The following is a 19,458-nucleotide window of genomic DNA, read 5'->3' as shown; positions in this document are numbered from 1 at the left end:
CACAGATTGTCCCAGCTCTTCAGAAAGGCCTGCAACAGATGGATTTTCCGCTTGGTTCGCTTACTTGGGCCAGGTTCACCTGCAAAGTATGGCCTAAGAAAAATGATAGATTTAGGGCAGATATAAATTGTAATAGAAATGGAAAGGTGGCTTGGATTGTAGCAGGAGATCCTCAAATAAGCCGGTGGGCTTCATTCTCTTTCCTGAAATGTGTAACCCTCACTTAGGGATAAATCACAGGACCACAAAGCTCCCGGATTTGTTGTCCGTCTGCCCTGGGCTGCCAGGGAACAGACATTTCCAAGACAATTTGGCCACACTGGCTGTGCTCAAGACTGGGACCTGGACAGAGTCCAAGCCAGGGAGGTGGGATGCACTGGAAAGGGGATGGAGGAGGATGGGGCCAAGAGAAGGAGGCAGCTACAGCTGCTTTGGGATTCTTTGGGTGTAAGAGGCTTTATGATGGATCAGCCCCAACATCAGCACCTCACCTCAGCAGGAGAGCTCGGCTGCTCCTGGGGGTTCTTTGTCTTCCTTCAAGGACCTTTGACATGGACCAGAGTGTTTGACAGAATCCTCACTGCACAAACACAACCTGGTATCCATCAAAGATCGGGACTGGAATGGGGTCTGAACACTGCCAGTAGGATATTCCCAGTTCTCCAGAGGGGATGCAACATGGAAACCCAACTTCTGCTTCTCTCCCCAGCAAGAACTACTATGATTCTTGCTCTGGGCTCTCCAGCTCTTCACAGGGACTTTCTGCAGTGCTGGAATCATGGAATCACAAAATGGTTTGGTTTGGATTGGAAGGGACCTTAAAGCCATGGGCAGGGACACCTTCCACTAGACCAAGTTGCTCCAAGACTCATCCACCCTGGCCTTGAACACCTCCAGGGATGGGGCAGCCAGGCTTTGGCCACCATGTCACGGAGGATGGCTGTAGCCTCCACCTTCTGCCTCTGATAAAGACCTTGCTCATGGTTTCAGTGCTCTTTACAGCACAGCACGTTGGTTCGGAGTTGTTTCCTTACCTCCTCTTAGCATTGGAGTCGCAAATTGTTTCAAAATATGAGCTAAGAAGGACTTGACCAAAACCCAGCAGAAGCAGAAAACAGTCACAGCAAAAACTGCTTCAGCAGCAAATCTTCTTTTTTATTTAAGGAGCTAATCCACCAAGATCTTCAGTAATTCTTCAGTTTTGTGTCTTGCAAAGCAATCCAAGGGTGCTAGGTCAGGAAATATTCTGAAGAGCTATTTGATAGAGGGAAAAGAGATTTGAATGCATCTGTGATGTGCTGAGAACTGGAGGAAATTTATTTTACTGAATTTTTTTGCTCCTCACTGATGCAAAAATGCAAATTTGGAATGCATAAATTATTGCATCTGAAGTGAATTGATTTCAGCAATTCTTTCAGGACAGGGGAGGACTTGAAAAGGGAGATTCAGCATTTAAACCCTTCATAATAGTCTAGATCTGCAGTTTCAAAGTAATTATTTTAGAGTTTTTTAATAATTTCCTTTTAAAAATGTGTTCTTATAAAAAGCGACATTCTTAAGTTTTAAAATTAATTAAAATATCTGATCTTGGTGAACCGTTAATGCACTTCGTTGCACCCACTGCAAAATCTGGGTGGAAAGGGGGCTTATTTTGTGATTTTGGTAGGCTTAGGGGTTTTTTTTTTGGAGCTGCCTTCAGAGTGAAACTCTGTTGGCTTACTTGGGTATTAACCTCTTTTTCCATGGCAGTTTCATGGGGTTGAGGCAAATGGTGAGCCAAGACTTCTGCTTTTCTGCTCGATTTGGTCTTGTTTCCTTTCCTGTACTCGCCCATGCAATCCCAAGGCTGCCTGACAGTGTCCTCCACATCCCTCTTGCAGAAAGTGCTGAATTCTCTTCAGAAATGACTTTCAATCTCTTTTGCCCTGGTAGAGGAAAGCAGCCAACAGCAGTAGGTGGTTCGGGGCTGCTCACTGTAAAAATGAGACGGGCAAAGCTTTGAAATGACAGAACCCAAGGCAATGGTGTGAAACTGAAACCAGGGAGGTTTGGGTTGGATATCAGGGACAGGTTCTTCCCCCAGAGCATGTCAGGCACTGGAAGAGCTCCCCAGGGAATGGCCACAGCTTCAGGGCTGCCAGAGCTCCAGGAGTGTTTGGACAAGGCTCTCAGGGATGCACAGGGTGGGATTGTTGGGATGTCTTGGGTAGGGCCAGGAGCTGGATCGATGATCCTTGTGGGTTCCTTCCAACTTAGGATATTCTGTGATTCTGTGATCTTTGGAAGAACTCCCTTTGACCCATTCCTGCAGAAACACTTGAACTTGTGTCCACCCTTCTGTAGCCAAAATGCCACCTCAGTTGCCCCTGTGAAGGCTGCTAAAATTGCACTCTATCATTCCCCAGTGTGGGCACCCAGCCCGTTTTAGAGGTTCTGCCCATAACATCTGGTGTTCCTGTGACCTGCACATTTGTCCCACAAATTCAGGGCTGGCTGCACCACAGAGCTCATTGTCCTGGTGTCTGTTGGCTTCCTCAGCTTGGCTCTTCCAGGAACATCTCTGCATCAAATATCTTTTACTCATGACCTAGCAGCAGCTAAGCTGGACTCATAAAACTGCAGAATATCCTGAGTTGTAAGGGGCCCACAAGGATCATCAAGTCCAGCTCCTGGACCTGCACAGGACCACCCCAAGAATTTCATCATTTTGTTTCTAAAAAGGATTTTTGTTATTTTTTTAATGCATATAGGATCATAAAATCATAAAATGGTTTGGATTGGAAGGGACCTTAAAGATCACCTCATTCCACCCCTTGGCCATGGGCAGGGACACCCTCCACTATCCCACGTTGCTCCAAGCCCCATCCAACCTGGCCTTGGACACTGCCAGGGATCCAGGGGCAGCCACAGCTTCCCTGAGCACCTTGTGCCAGGGCCTCCCCACCCTCACAGGGGAGAATTTCTTCTGCATATCAGACCTAAATTTCCACTCTCAGTTTAAACCCATTTCTCCTTGTCCTATCACTTCATTCCCTGATGAAGAGGGATATGGAAAAAAACTTTGTGTTGCCTTAAAACTTTTTTGTTCTGCTTGTTCTGCTTTGATTTTTGGCCACTTTAAAATGGTCTTGTTTTATTAATTTGGAGGCTTGAGGAAAAAAGTTTCTCCCCTCTTAGTTATTAAATAAAACCAATATTTTTAGATGTGAAAAACTATAAATTCACTAAAGGAAATTTCCATGATTTTCTGAGTAATTGTGTTCTCCACAGTGCTCCTTTCCAGTGGGGGAAAAAAAAATAAAAATGGGGTGGGAGAACTACTCTGAATGGTTTTTCTCATTTGTTTTTTCTCGTGAAGATAATTTTTAAAAGCATTAATCAGAAGTGAAACACGTTGGCGTGACGTACACTCAATTCAGCTGCCTTTATTTTTGAAAATAAAATTATTTTTTGACAATTGAATTTCAGCTGTGAAATGGGAACCAGCAGCTCTCTGTATCCAAAATTTGTCTGCAGGACTTTTTTGGGTTTTGTTCAGCACCTGCTGGCCCAAAGGATGGTGGCGTTGGCTGCCGAAGGTGTCGGAGGCAAGTGGGAGAGTGGGACTGGTGGAATTTGTAGGGATTCTGTGAATCCCCAGAGCTGCTCTAACCCCTTCTGTGCGTGGGTGGGAGCGAGTGACCTTTGTGGGAGGCTTGACCTGCAGTGGGCTGTGTTGTTCCCCTCTCTGAGCGGCTGTTGCACGGCTGTGTCTCCAACACTCGCGTGGGGACAAGGCTGAGCCTGCCCAAGGCTGCAGAGAGGTGTTTCCAGTCTCAGCAGGGTGCAGAAAGGGCTGCAATGTCCCCCCAGGGGTGCACAGGTCAGGTTGTGGTGCCCACTCCTCTCAAACACTGCCAGAGGAGCTGGGATGGCCCCAAGCCCTGGTGGGACTTGCCGAGGTTGATGTTCCTCCAGGCCTTTCCCTTTCTGCCCCACCTGTGCTGTCACCACGAGAAGATTCTTGGCCCAGTGGGAGAAGCAGGACACAGTGATGGTGTGGATGATTATGATTAGATTTACAGCTAATACAATAAATATTGCTCATGAATAAATAACAGCTCCATCATCTATTGCAATGTTTTAATGTCACCAGGTCGTAGTTTCTCCTGGTGAGTCATGAGATCTCCTCACTTTCTAAACTGCTCAAAGACAGCTAAGTGTGGCTCAAGCCACTTAGGCTCAGATTTGGTCAACAGGCTATGACTAAAGCATAACAGTGTAAGCAAGTTCAGCTAGAAATGTACAGATTTTCAGTCTTTGGCCCTGCAGAATTCACAACTGCAAAGCACCTGTGGATCTACTTTAGGATTTATCTCTGTATTTGAACAGAGAAAATTGAAAATGAAAATTAAATTTAAATTAAATTAAAATTGAAATTGAAATTAAAACTCACCCACCCAAAAGTGAGTGTTCCCCATCTTTGGGCTGCATGTCCTGCAGGTGTCCCTGCCAGGGTGAAGACCCATCCAGAAATTGCCTTCCCTCTTGGAAGACCAGCTGGTCCAGTGGGTCAAATCTCCAACAGAATTTTATACCCTTTTGAAGGCCCCCAAATAATCTCAAAAATAATAATAATAATAATAATAATAATAATAATAATAATAATAATAATAATAATAATAATAATAATAATAATAATAATAATAATAGTGTTTATTTATTTATTTATTTATTTACTTACTTACTTACTTATTTACTTATTTACTTATTTTGCATTACATTAATTATGTGAGTACCTGGTGTTCTTATTTTTGGATGAATTGCACCGCTCGACACAGGGAGGAAGGGGAGAGGGAGGATGTGTGTGGGAGGATATATTTGAGGGGTAAATATTTTTCGTTGCCATCACGCATTGAGAACAACTGGAAACCCCAGAAGAAGCATCCATGATCCTGTAGATGTCTCTCAGTCCTCCCATAAAATCATCCTTGTGACACAGCTGGCAGTCAAAGCAAATTGCTGACTTGTGCTGAGTCTCACTTTCCCTAAATCTGCCGGAAACACGGCAGTTGCATGAATTATCTCTCATTTGGGAGCAGAGTATAGCAAAGATCCCAGGATTTTCCAGTGAGACCGTAACAAGGACAACAAATCAATGACAAACATGTAGGTGGATTTTCTGTCTTTCACAGCTGGTAATGAGTGACAGCTAAAACTTATCCATCATCCCACCTTTAATTAAAATGATACCTTGCTGTTCCCTGCATAAAAAGAAAATTCCAGCCACTCTCATGGCAAAAAACCCACGATCCAGAATCTGAAATCCTGGCACAAAGTTGTGAGTGGAAGAGCAGGAAAAGTTCCTCTAATGAATCATGTGCCATTGTCCCACCAGATCTGCTAAGCAGAGCAAGCTCTGGGTGCAACCTGGAGGCTGCCAGACGAAAATGAAATTGCTGCAGGAACTGCTCTGGTTGATTTAATAGGTGAAACTCCCCCTCTGACCATGCTGTCAGTGCCTGGAGCGGAGCTGAGGCCTGGGGACAGATGGATGTGCCATCTGTAAACTCAGGTCAAAGGAAATCTCAGAGATGAAAAAGTTTTGGATGGGGGGAAGTGTGTTTCGGGCTATCCTGAAATATTTCACCAGTTCCTTCTGTTTTGCACACCTTATCAGTGATGATAAAAATAAAGCAGAAGGGAAAAGGCATTAAAAAAAACCCAAAAAAAAACACCTTAAAATATTGTGATGGCTCCATTAGAAACCTCATTTCACAGTCCCAGATTTTGAAATATTAGATCCATGCTAGAAAGCAAAAAAAAAAAAAAGAAAAAAAGGTTGTTTTTGCTGGAATATATTTCCCTGTGAGTCTGGCTTGCTTGAAGCTTTTCTGAACACACTGGTACCAAGACACAGTGCCAGACTGACATTTGGGGGATGTCCCTGGATCTGAGGTCCCTGATCCTCCATGATCACGGCAGACACTGAGGTATTTTGGCAAGAATAGGAGTCAATTTTGTCTCTGCACAGCTATGAGTATTCAGGGTTTGAATTTTGGGGGTTTTGGGGCATATAGCCCATACCTTCCAAAGCCTTTGGTTCAAAGCAGGGGTGGGGCAGACTTTGGCACTGGATGTTGCACTTCAGCAATGCTGGCTTCATCTGCTCCTTCATTTTTGAGGCTCCAAGCAGAGTTTGGCCATTTTGGCTACCCAGACCCATTATTATCCTCGAATTCCTGACTGGAGCTGAAAACACATTTCTAGGATGAAAGTCAAACGCTCCTCAAGCCCAAGTTTGGAAACCTTAATGCAGACCAGATGATGATCCATGGAAAGGGTTTGATTCCTTTGTGTCTAGTGATCTTTGGGGTGTCCAGAAGGTCTGAGGTATCCATAGGGTATGGGGGAACCTAATCCATGATTTCTGGGAGAACCACACCTTGTGGGGACCCAGAGCACACCAAAAAGTACCCGACTATTGCAGATGGATGAGACAATCCCTCAGCCCACACTTTACAAGCAGGATGGATGCAAGCTGCACCACATTCCTAAAACTTCTTACAGTATTCCAAAGGGCCAAAGAGGTCCTGTGGCTTCCTGGACAAACCAGGTGTGAGTTTGTGCTGCTGAAACGTGAGGAGCAGCGGGACTGGTTCCGTGCACAGCCACATCTGCGTGCTGCCCTCGCTGCGTGGGTGGGACACGAGCTGCAGAAAGCTCTGAGCAGCCTGAGGTGACTCGCTCCTGGGCCAGGCACTGTGTGACCCTCCTGAAGCCCTGGTGCAGCTGAACAGCTCAGCACAGGGCTATTGATAAATCCATCTTCATCCCACTGGCATCGCCCAGCTCTGGAGCAAGTTCAGTATCAGGTGGGGATCTCTGAGTTGGAGAGGGGACATATCCAAAGCATTTCAGCCTTTTTTTTTTTTGTTTTTTTGGTGACTTACAGCATCTGTCTGAACCTCATTTGCCAAGTGTGAAACACCAGGGCAACAGAAACCATGGGGCTCACAAGGTCCAAGGTAGCAGGAGGACTGCAGACAGGATGGTTTTCAACTCCTCTCTTCCCTGTCCCATTGTCCTGCATTCTGATCTTCCCCACCTGCTTCTTCATGAATGCAAAGACTGTTTTGTGCCTGCACCTTTCCCCAAGAGCAGTCTCATTAAGAACAATTTCTGCTCTTCCTTCCAGGATGGGGTTGTTTGGCAGCAAAAATCAGCTGATGCCCAATGAGAAACACACTTCTGGAGGCAACCCAAAAACCAAGGGCAAACCTCCTCCTGCCCCACCCAAGGTAAGCCTGCAGTTTTGTGTCCTTTTGGGATCCCCTCACAGCTCAGCTGGTGTCTGGAGTGATGCAGGCAATATTTAGAATCACAGAATCACAGAATTATTTGGGTTGATGGCCGAAAGCCCATCCAGTTCCACCCCCTGCCATGGGCAGGGACATCTCCCACTATCCCAGGCTGATCCAAGCCCTGTCCAACCTGGCCTTGGACACTTCCAGGGATCCAGGGTCATCCACAGCTTCTCTGGAAAACCTGGTCCTCACAGCTGATCCCTTTTGGACAGGGATGGGAAGGGCTTCAAGAAACCTCTGTATATATAAAACCCCTAAAATACTGTGTATTGGTACTTTGAAATATCTTCTCATCAGCACTTTGAAACCCAGGCTGATGTTGCTGACTTGCAAGATGGGTCAGATTCAGGCTAAGATTCAAAGCTGCAAACCACAATGGAAACTTCCCCACTGTGAGTCCTCCACGGGCGCAGTGAAGGGGGTCTGCAGCCAGTCTCTGTCGGGGTGAGCTGAGACATCCTGGGCATCTGCTGCTCCCTTTGCATTGCCCCAGCCTCTGCTGGCGTGGACACAGAGCAGGAAGGAGCTGGGGAAGGGTTTGGGAGACCTCAAATGACAAACTTCTTGTTTAAACTTTGTGAGTCACTTCACCTCTGCTGCTGTCCAAAGGACATGAAATTGTTCTGTCTTTCCTTGCCCCTGCCAGCACTGCAGCCAGCAGCCAGCACAAGAGAAACTCGAGGTGCAACTCTCATGTGAAAACCACCTCGAGCCCTGGGAGAGGGGAGGAATTGCTAATCATTGCTTTGTATGACAGCTGGAGATGTTTTTCACACCTTTACTTTCTTTTCTGAGTTCTCCCATGGCTATTCAGTCCAGTTTTCATGACAGCAGATGTCAGATTGACAAAAAGATGTTATTTTCCTAAATTTCGTTCTCTCCAGCCCACTGGAGAGGAGCCACTATCAGTATAAATGCTGTATCACTGACCACCATTTGCCATTTGTTACTTTTTGCCACAGGCACTCAGCTCCAACATGTCAGGGGTAATCCAAATTTCTTCCACTTAAATGAGAAATGGCAGGGGATGAGCAGCTCTCCCACCCCACACTGCTGCTAAGTTGGGGTCAAAGGGTGGTGCAGGCAGAAAACATGAGGTGTTTTTAGTTCTGTGTCAGTATTTCACCACTTTTGCATGTGTATAAAAGTGCCTGCTGTGGTCAAACACCCACCACAGGCGGGTGAAGGCCAGTTTCAAACTGTTATCCCCCAAAATGTTCCATCCCAGCTCATTTGGAGTGATCTATGGACAATTTGCCAGCTCCAGCAGCAGGGCCAAACCAAACCAGGGACAAAGTCAACATTTTAAAACTGTGCCCAGATGAGTTGCAGTAACTTGTTGATATTTGTCTGTTAAAGCAGGTGCTGTTGGGGTCTCTGTGCAGGGTCCAGAGCTGGATCAATGATCTTTCTGGGCCCCTTCCATCTCAGGAATCATAGAATCATTGAATCACAGAATATCCTGAGTGGATATCCACAAGGACCATCGAATATTCTATGATTTCTGCAGTTCTCTGATGAATTTGCTGTCGCAGTCACTGCCTCCATTTTTGAATGTAATCTTGAGCAAAGGATATCATATACCCATGATCCTTGGGACAATTATGGCAGACAGTATCTCTGTTTTTCTGCTTCAAACAATTCTGCAGTTGCTATTTCTCATTTGGACCATTCCTATCTCATCCCTCAGTGACCCGAAATCTGGCATCAGTGGACAGGGATTGGACAGAGCGGGCTCCAAATGAGTGGGCAGCAGATTTCTGCTTTAGCTCAGAAGGAAGCCAAGGGTTATTCCAGCTTTCTGTGGAGACAGCTATGAACACCTCATGGCAAAATGTGCTAAAGCCATCACGACATGTGGAGCCAGGCACAGGGGCTGCTGACTTACTCTGGACCAGACTCCCACTTGTTTGTGAAGCTGAAATCAGTTCTTCCTGAAACACAGCAAAGTAATAAATATCTCCTTTTTTCCTATTTCCATCACAGGGGAGACAAGCTATCAACAACCCTCATCTAAACCAAGCCTCTGCACAAGGTAAGGTTCTGCTTTCTTTGCCTCCCTGTGGGGTTTTGTAGGGTGGTGGTCCCCAAATGTCAGGGTTTGAGGACAAGCCATCACGTCACTGGCCTGTGGTTTCTGCATTCGCAGCTGTGCCAGACGGGGAGTTTATCAGATTGGTTCAGAAAACTCAGTTTACATCACCAAGCCTTTGCAGCTGCCAATTTCCCCCTGCTCATCAAGGAAACCAAGAGGGAAAAGCAGTCCCTCTCCTTTGGAGCCAGGTGATCTTTAAGGTCGCTTCCAATCCTGTGATTCCATGGCTGGCGGAGCAAAGGGAGATCTGAGACTGGAGCTGTGTGAGATTTCTCTGCCCTGTCTGCAGACTGACAAGTCACGGATGCTTTATCCAGCCAGCTGAAAGTTTCAGAGGAAATAGCAGGCATCAGAGAGCCCAGAGAGGCTACAAAGAGAAGGAGAAGAAAGGAAAGAGCATTAAATAAGGATACACAGAGCCCCTGCCTGGAGACGGGCTGCTGGCTTCATCCACCTCTGCAATTATCTGTGGGTCACAGATGGTGTTTGGAGATTATTGTCTTTTAGCAGGGAGCCCCCAGCTCCTTCTGCCCAGCCTCCAACAGCAGCTCATGTGTATTTCTGTCAAAGAAGTTCTGCAGATTAAGGACAGAGACAGAGATAAGTAGAAGAGGGGGGAAAAAAATAGAGGAAGCTTGGAAGAGGGCAGTTAGCAACTCATGGAAGTTCTTCATGTGGATGAAAGGGTAGGATTAGGGGAGATGGTGTGAGGGAAGAGAAAAGGGGGTGGTGAATAAATGGGAATGATAGTGTTAGGTCCTCTTAGGTCGTATGGATGGTGATGGAGGGTTCCTACCATGGGCCAAGCACAGGAACTCCTGCAGCATCAAAATATTCTTCAAATTTGGCTTTTGTTATGGAGATCAAATTTGTGGGAGGTGAAGATCCTCAACCATGTGAGCTGGGGTGTGTTTTCATGGAAATACCATTTTTCCAGAAATTCTTTTGCTGAATTGTTTTCATGGCACATTTCTAAGTGGCCGTGCTCTCCCACCTCCCCAGCTGAGCAGGGATTGACAGTCTTTCACAGGATTTTTATCACAGGGTTTTTATCACAGGGTTTCTATCACAGGGTTTTTATCACAGGATTTTTATCACAGGGTTTCTATCACAGGGTTTTTATCACAGGGTTTTTATAACATGTTTTTTTCCCCCGCTCTGGGTCAGAGTCACAGCAGAAATTGTGATCAGGGAGGCAGATTTTACTTCTCCTTCATGCCTGAAGGCAGAAGTGGAAAGGTGCTAAAAAAATGGATTAAGTACAATATTAGCCATTTTCAGCTCTCAAAATGAATTTTGTTCATTAGATTCAGTTCCAGTTCTGGAGGAATATTCACACTGACAGTGTGGAAAGCTTCCTATTTTTCTCTGCCAGTGTCTGAGTTTTCTGAAATGATGGTACATCTGACTGTGCCCTGTGTGGCAAAACGGGCTGATAAGAATCATGCAAGATATTTGAGATACCAGAGATCTTCTAAGTGACAGCAATTCAAATGAATCTAAAGAGAAAGCACAAAATCCAGGCAATCACATCATATAAAAAAATAAATTCAGAGAGATGAATTAAATCCAGTGGGAGCACTTTAAATTCAATCAGGAAAAAATATTGGCTATGGATGTGTGGCATGTAATGTAAAATCAAACCTTTCTTTTCCTTTTTTTTATTAATTTTTGTTTTGGGTTTTTTTTTTTATCTCCTTGCATTTTGAATTATTTTTCTTTGGTTTTTTTTCCTGATCTTGAGTTGTTGAAATTGTCTCACACTTCCCAGTTTTCACACCCCTGTCTCAGAAATCATTTATTTATTTATTTTTAACAAAAAAAAACTAATTCCTCCTGATATTATTTATCCTCATGGAAGTAACACAAAGGCAGCCAAGGGGTGCAGAACTCTGGATTCAATGTGGTCCATGTGGCATCACCAATCCTTTATTCATTGGGGGAGGTTCTTCCATGGTGTGAGTCTCCCATTCATTTTAACACCGTTCCCTGAGCAATCACAAAGTTTTTAAGGCTGGTTTTAAGTCTCTTTGGTGTCAAAATTTTAATTCTGAACCCCCAAAGCCCCCGACACTGCAAAGTCCTGGCCCATGGTGAGCCCCAAACCCAAGAATCCCATGGTAGAGCTGCTGTTTGCTTGCTTTGGATGGATAAGACGTAGAAAATAGGCTGCATAACCCCTGGTCTTGCCCTGCCAGCTGCTCACAGCTGGATTTAAATCCCACTGATGGAAAGAGTTGGTGGTTTTGGGTGCTTGTCCTCAGGGATTTTAATAACCTGAAGCAGCACAAGGAGTCAAACTCTCTGCGAGGCCACTTCTTCTCATGAGGAACCACAACTTCTTCTACCTCTTCACTTTCTTCTTTCTGACCAAAATATGATCAGGACTGAGTTTCAGATCCAGATGCTCTGGAACTTGAGGTCTTTTGCAGCATCTCAAAGTTCATGCTGAAATTCTTGGTCGTTTTTGTTGTTGTTACATGAATGTGGTTTTGCACTTGAAAGGAATGCTGTCAAAAATGTGAATTTGAGATGAGGTGGGAAAAGGAAGGGTTGTTTCTACTGAAAAGGATGAGTTTTTAGTGAGAAATTAAAACCTCTCATCAAAAATGTTTACCTTGATCTGGAGCACATCTGAGGAAAAGAGGCTGAGGGAGCTGGGAAAGGGGCTCAGCCTGGAGAAAAGGAGGCTCAGGAGGGAACTTCTGGCTCTGCACAACTCCCTGAAAAGAGATTGTAGCCAGGTAGGGGTTGGGCTCTTCTCCCTGGTAAAAAGTGAAAGGACAAGAGGAGATTTAACCCACCAGGGGAGGGTTAAATTGGATATTAGGGGAAAAAAAATCACAAAAAGTATTATCAGTCTCCAGATCAGGCTGCCCAGGCAATGGAATCACCATCCCTGGAGGGATTTAAAAGCCACAGGAATGTGGCACTTGGGGACATGGTTTAGGGGTTGCCTTGGCAGTGCTGGGTTGGACTTGATGACCTTAGAGGTCTTTCCCAAGTTTAGGATTCAGTGATTCCAGCCCATGCCAGGCTGAGACAGAGAGCTGACCCCATTTCCAGCAGCAGTAACCCACAGCTCAGTGCACCCAGCTGCCCAACGTGTCCTGCAGGCTGCCACTGACACCAGGACCATCCTAAAAGGGCTCCAAACCAACAGCTGATCCTCTGGGACACCCTGGCACAGTCTGAGCCCAGCTTTGTGGCCATGAGGTGGTTGCAAAGTCCTTCCATTCAGGACAAGCCAGCAGTGGGAGGATTGGTTGAATCACCCCCATCGAGCCACCAAGCTGGCGCTCAGCCTCCGCAAACCCTGCTGGTATCAGACTTTCCTGACAGCAGCTCCCAGCCAGGATGTGTTTGGCTCCCAATCAAAGCCTGGGGCTGGCAGCTTTATCTGCAGAGCCTCTCGTGGCCCAAGTGGATCAAACTGGCCAAGGCAGTGCTACCCATGGGTTTCTCCTGGCGTGATGGACTCAGGGACAGGAAGAGCCCCTTTCATCATGAGATGGCAACTCCTGCTGGCTTGGGCAGAGAGAGCTTTTCTGCTGGCTCGTTTCAGTGTTCTCAGCGCCTGTTTTGGGATAAGAGGTGATAAAGCATTTTTTTCAGCATACAAACCCTTTTTGTCCTTGCTGTATTCCTTCTTTTTAACTTCATTTATTTTCACTTACGTCAGTCACTTTGAGATCAAAACTCCGTTTTCATTTTCTGGAGTACACAGCCACTCTGGACTTGGCGGTATTTCCACATTTGCTCCCGTTTTTCCAAGCAGGAGCGTGATCACTGCATTATTTCCCTTTGCAGAGGAGCGGGAGGGTGTGTGTGTGGATCACAGGCTGGCTGTGGACACCTCACAGGAGGCGCACGCCCCAGAGCCTTTCATGTCTGAGCAGATGTGCGATAACAACTTTCTCAAGGAGGCAGACAGAGTTTGGGTGCATTGCTAATTCGAGCTGCCTCAAGGGGAAGCCCCCAACCGTGCCAGCTATTTTCAGACTTCAAAGCATCCTCCCTCGTGACTGATCATCCTTTTCCCATCCTGGGAGAGAGGCTCTGCTGGAACCTCTCATGGATCTCCGATTTCCTTCTCAAAAGCCTGCAGGGAGCTGCTCAGGGCTCTGCTTTCCAGAGCTGCCTTTTCTCCCATGCTGACCCTTTCTCCTCGCTAACAAATTGCCATCGGAGCAGCAGCCAGCCCTGCACAGACACGAACCCCAAGTTGCCCCAGAGACAGGGTTATCTTGCTGTGACAAAGGGCCAGTCTGGTTCCCTTGCTGGTGGCATTATTTGAAAAGGTCACCCAAAGACAGTGGCTTGACAGGCTGTTTTGAAAAATGCTAATAATAGGCTGTCCATCGGTCTCCATGCATTAATTAGGCTGAGCCTTTCTGCAGCACAGTTCCCATTCTTTCCTTTTCTTTTTTTCTTTTTTCTTTTTTCTTTTTTCTTTTTTCTTTTTTCTTTTTTCTATTTTCTTTTTTCTTTTTTCTTTTTTCTTTTTTCTTTTTTCTTTTTCTTTTTTTCTTTTTTCTTTTCCTTTTCTTTTCCTTTTCCTTTTCCTTTTCCTTTTCCTTTTCCTTTTCCTTTTCCTTTTCCTTTTCCTTTTCCTTTTCCTTTTCCTTTTCCTTTTCCTTTTCCTTTCTCTTTCTCTTTTTCTTTAAATTTTAATTTTTATCCTATTTTTTTCTTTCTCTTTATTCTCAATCTTTTTCTCCTTCTCCTTCTCCTTCTCCTTCTCCTTCTCCTTCTCCTTCTCCTTCTCCTTCTCCTTCTCCTTCTCCTTCTCCTTCTCCTTCTCCTTCTCCTTCTCCTTCTCCTTCTCCTTTTTTCTCTCCTTCTCCTTTTTCCCCTCCTTCTCCTTTCCTTTCGTTTTTCACCACAGTGTTTTGGTTTGATTTTCGTGATCCTGTGCATGTGCTGATTCTTTGTATAAATTTTGATTCTCCCCAAAATAGCTGTTCTTTTCTGCTTCAGCAGCTCAGAGCGTGCAAAGCACAGGGGAAGGGTTGCACATCTTCCCTGAGAGCAGCCCCGGCACCCCTGGGCTTTGCAAACCGAGAGCTTCAGCTGCAGCCCCGGGCTGTGTCAGAGCATCGTGGCACAGGACAAGGCTCACAGCAAGGAGAGAGAGGGAATTTTCATATGGGCAGATAGTGACAGGATGAGGGGCAGTGGTTTTAAACTGGCACAGAGCAGGTTTGGGTGAGAGGTGAGGAAGGAATTGTTCCCTGGCACAGGTAGCCCAGAGAAGCTGTGTCTGATCCATCCCTGGAAGTGTTCAGGACCAGGCTGGACAGAGCTTGGAGCAGCCTGGGATAATGGGAATTCTCCCTGCCCAGGGCAGGGGGTGGAATGAGATGATCTTCAAGGTCCCTTCCAACCCAAACTATTCCATGATCTGCAAGGAAAAGTGCTCAAGAGGGAGGGATGACAAGATCCTCAAGGAGCCCAGAGCACAGGCCACAGACCATGAACCCAGGGAGAGTTAAATCCCAGAAACAGCCTCAAATAACAGAGACTGCAATGACTTTATGCTTTTTCAATCAAAAAACCCACATCATTTAAAGTCAAATTCCACAGCCACCCCGGGAAGTGTTGCAGTTTTCATTTACCACTGTGTAAAACTCAGACTCAACTCTGACAGGTTATTTATGACCCTTCTAATTCCACACAAGTCCCTTTTTCTTGTTGGCATTCTGGGTTTTGTGGATGGGGGGCTGGTTCTGCAGTGTTTTAAAAATATGTACCCAGAAAATGCTTTGTTGAATCAGTGTTAATCCCTAAGCAGAGGTTGTGGGGAGCAGGAAAACTGGGTTGGTGGAAAGGTTGGGTTGGGGGGTGGGAGGGTGACAGAACCCCGTGTTTAGGGGCTGAAATGCCCCACCAGACACCCAGGTGTGCATCAAGCTGCTCAAGGAGCAGCCTGGATTCAAAGGCGTTAATTCTTCTTTCAGATCACTTGTTCGTGGTTGCACTGTACGATTTTCCTGCCTCAAGTGACCGTGACCTGGAGCTGGTCAAGGGGGAGAAACTCCGGGTCCTCTCCAAGTGAGTGACCTGCTGCCAGGAGGGAGCTCAAAGATGAGCATGAGGAGGCTGGGAAAGGGGGGACCTTGGGGTCAGACACCACTTTGCAGCTGACCAGAGCTGAGCCTGTGCCTTGGCTTTGCTCCAGAGCGTGGCTGCAGGCTCTTCTCTGCACAGCGACACTTGCGCGGGTCACAGATGCTCTGGGGCTGGGTATTGTCCCTGCCTGGGTGCTACCAGGACCCTCTTTGCCATCAGTGGGTGCAGAAGCAGCACAAATAACAACAACAGAAAAAACAGCTCCTGCCCTGTGTTTGTGCTGATTCTGCTTCTGCAAAGGATGTGGGTTGGGTGTAGTCAGAGGAAAGGACAGGACCGAGCCAGACACTTGTGAGGTTTCATTTCAACTTCTCAAACTCACCACAGAGGAGGCCCAGTCCATAACAGGGCAGAGGTGGGCTTGGGGCCCCCTCAGCAGACCCTGCAGGGCTGCTCCACCCCTGGCTGCTCTGTGAAGTGGCCTCCAGAGGTGACGTTTCTCACCCAGACACTCTGGATTGGGACCTGTGGGACAAGGAGGTGGAGAAGCGCTCACATGGGGATGGCTTTGGGGCATGGCTGGTGGCTCAGGCAGCAGTGGGACAGCAAGGTGAGGTATCTGGAGCACAAAGGAGGGAGCAGAAAGGACCCCATTGCCCTGTTCAAGAGACAAAATAAACCCCATGAACCTGATGCCCCTCCTCTCACTCGAGGTGTGCGGCAAAGGTTTGGGTCTGTGGTTGCTCCTCTTTCATGGAAAGAGATTTTCACCTCCACAAGTCCCTGAAACACCAACAGCCTCCAACCTGGTTTTGGTCCTAGGGAATCCAGAGGGAGCTGCAGAGCAGATTATGGAGTCTTAGTCCATCTGCAGTGCTCCAACCCCACGATCCCTGTCCTCACAACCTCAGCTTGTCCCAACATCTCCTCTGGGCACTCACACCTTCTCCTCTGCTCCCTTTGCAGTGAGGGGGACTGGTGGCTGGCACAGTCCCTCAGCACCGGGAGGAAAGGATACATCCCCAGCAACTTCGTGGCACAAGTGGACAGTTTGGAAGAGGAAAAGTAAGTGGGAAAGCTTTTGAGAGATCAACACAGATGCAGTGCCCTGGATCTCAACAAGCTCCAGGAGGAGATTTATTGATGGCAGGAAGATGTCACTGCTGGGCTGTATGGCAGGAGGTCTTTCCTCATCCTAAACAATGCTGCCCAAAATCTCAGGACAAGTTTTTAATCATCATATTGGTGTGGAAAGAGAGGATGAGGTTGTTGTGGGGAAAGTGGGAAAAGGTTCTTGTCCCATTGGTTACACCCACTGTGGGAAACAAGGATTTGGGGGAGGATGACAGAAAGGTTATGGGGGCAGTGCCAGGGACCATCTTCTGGTCCACCCACACAAATGGTGTTAAACCTCTTCACCTTCCATATGTAAACTGGGAATCTCTGGATGGGGTGCACTGATCCAGGTCTGGGATCTGCCAGGGACCACACCAACAATTTAACAAGGCAGAAAACTGAGTGCCAGTGCCCAGACCCACTTTAAATGGGCTCATTTTAAAAGTGCTGCTTTTAAAATGAGCCCAGGTGCAGCCTCCCTGCAAGGAAGATCGAATGAAAGGCTGGAGCCAAAAGAGTTTATTTTGCCTATAATACTAACAGAAGGGGATTTTTTTTTTCCATGAGTTATCTTCCTCTATGGAATTCAGCTCTAAATGATCAGTCCTGCCTGCAATCTCTTCTTGGAGAGACCCAACCACCACTGAGTTCAGCAAATATTTAGCAGCTCACAGAAAGGTGGCTGAGACATAAAAGCTCTTTGTATCCAAAGCCTGAACTTCTGTGTATGGGATCCAGCACATCCCATCTACTCCCCACACTGTCTGAATTTCCAGGCTGTGAAACAAGCCCAAAGTGACCCAAATCTGGTGTTAATCTACCCAAAACAATCTATTACTTTCCAGCAGATACAAAACTACTTGATGATAAAAACAACCCTCAGTTTCACAGTGTAATAATAAAAAAAAGAAAGAACTAAGTTGAAGAATTTCCTTTTTCTTTAGAGTTTTTCCTTTTCAAGCCATGATTTTGCTTTTTCTGTCTCCCAGGTGGTATTTTAGAACTCTGAGCAGAAAAGATGCTGAACGGCTGCTGTTGTCTTCTGGGAACAAAGTTGGCTCTTTCCTCGTCCGGGAGAGTGAAACCACCAAAGGTGAGACCCGTGGAGCAAAGGTAACTCCTCGTCATTGTCCAGACTTGGAAAACCTTCAGCAGGGCTCTAGGAGTGAGCTGAGGGTTTGGAGGGCAAAGATTTGCTCATGATGCCACTGAGACTTGCAGTTCTGGCTGTGGTGAGAGTGGTTCTTCCATCAGAGTTCATGGCAGAGACACAGGAACACAAATAAGCAGGTTTTCCAAAATAGTTCAGAGGTTTTCTTTTCCTTTTCTTCCCTCTCTCTTTTCTTTTTTTTTTTTTTTTTTAAATATATTTCTCTACACTCCTGAAGGAGTATTTCTTCTGTTTGCAACACAAACTTGAAGAATTTTTTGGAAAATATGTCATTTTCCCAGGGGAAACATGTTTTTCCTGGTACCCTATAGCAAGGGGAATTCATACAAGCCAGAACTCTTGGAAGGAGACTGACTGGAGCAGGATAGATGGATCTCATCCATTTTCTTTCCATATGAACACATCTGACTTTTGAAAAAGTGATCCAGTGAAGATGGAAAGGCCAGAGCATTGCACCCACTCCTCTTGGGCAGTGGATATCATTATTAAACATAATATATAAATCATTATTAAACATAATATATAACCATGTAATTCAATTCCTTTGCTCAGTGCTATTAATTCATAGAGTCTGGAAATCAGTTTAGGTTGTCCCATGGGAATTTCATATTGTTTCTTTCCTACTTTTTTTCTCTTTGCTCCCTCTGGGCCATCATGTGTGCTGACAGCACAGAGGAACTGATGATCGTGGTGGTCCCGTGGTTCTGCTCTGAACCAGATCCATGGAGTACTTCAGGAAAGTGTTTCAGTCTTGCTTCTTTAGGTTCCTTTCCCTTCAAATGGATGCAGGACTTTTTCCTTAAGAAAAGGTGCTTTGTGTCTTCCCAACAGAATCAAGAAGTTGTTTAGGTTGGAAAACCGCTAAGATCACAGTGTCCGGCTGTGACTTGTTCAGTGGAGAGCTGGAGCATCCGTCTGAAATCCTATGGAACCTTCTTTTTGACTTGTTTCCCAAATACTTCCAAAGGCCCAAACAGTCAGAGAGGGAACATTCTGGTTCCTCCATCCTACAAAAGGCTCTATGGTAGAGTCTCCTTCTGCCTTTCTTGTCTCTTTTTTCCTCCTGTTCACAAGGGAGGTCTCCAAGGCAGCATCTGTTCATTCCACCATGGAGGTGTTCCTTCCACCACTTTCCTCCAGAAAATTAAATAGTGCCAGGGTCTGGATGCAGCAGCTGGAATCTCATCCAGTCTCTGTCTCCCTCAGCTGCCAGGGATGTGGTGCTGTGTCACACTCTAGCATCCTGCTTTGAATTTCCCCCTCTGCCCCGTGCCTGGGCTCACCTCCACACGTCCCTGCTGAGCTGATGCCAAGCAGGAGAGCTGCTGTCCATAAGGATTTGCAGCTTTCAGAATTTTTAGGGATTGTTCAGTTCAGGAAACAATTAAGATATTTATTTTGAAGCATTTCACTTTATAAGTCACTTTTTCTGCTGTATCTCAGTTTCCCTGCTACCTTTGTGGTGCTTTTGCAATGATCAGGCTTGGATTTATCACCACGTGCTGCTCTTCTGTTTATCCCACTCCCACTCTCCCTTTGTTTGCTGGGGTATTTGGGGAGCAACACAAAGCAAACACTCGTGTGCTGTGTCTGAAGCTCTGCCCACACATGATCCTGGTCTCTGTGGCATGTCTAGGTGCCACACATGCATGGGATCA

At 46.2% G+C, this 19,458-nt stretch overlaps 1 protein-coding gene across 2 annotated transcripts in view; it reads left to right on the top strand.

Annotated features, from left to right (window-relative positions):
- The window catches only part of BLK (BLK proto-oncogene, Src family tyrosine kinase), a 46,624-nt gene that overhangs the window by 12,360 nt on the left and 14,806 nt on the right, over nt 1-19,458 (top strand). For both annotated transcript variants that reach the window (XM_088052537.1, XM_005528788.3), the window contains 5 exons: nt 7,178-7,280; nt 9,333-9,381; nt 15,402-15,495; nt 16,480-16,578; nt 17,619-17,722. In XM_088052537.1, the coding sequence (XP_087908663.1) occupies nt 7,179-7,280; nt 9,333-9,381; nt 15,402-15,495; nt 16,480-16,578; nt 17,619-17,722 (448 nt within the window). In that variant the 5' untranslated portion in view covers nt 7,178. The remainder of the gene's footprint in view (nt 1-7,177; nt 7,281-9,332; nt 9,382-15,401; nt 15,496-16,479; nt 16,579-17,618; nt 17,723-19,458) is intronic.

This window comes from Pseudopodoces humilis, chromosome 3 (genome assembly GCF_049639895.1).
Source record: "Pseudopodoces humilis isolate 2021_Gansu_Grassland_sample_001 chromosome 3, ASM4963989v1, whole genome shotgun sequence".
Taxonomy (NCBI): Eukaryota; Metazoa; Chordata; class Aves; order Passeriformes; family Paridae; genus Pseudopodoces; species Pseudopodoces humilis.
The sequence above is the reverse complement of the archived record's forward strand: the minus strand, read 5'-3'. Positions and strand labels throughout refer to the sequence as shown.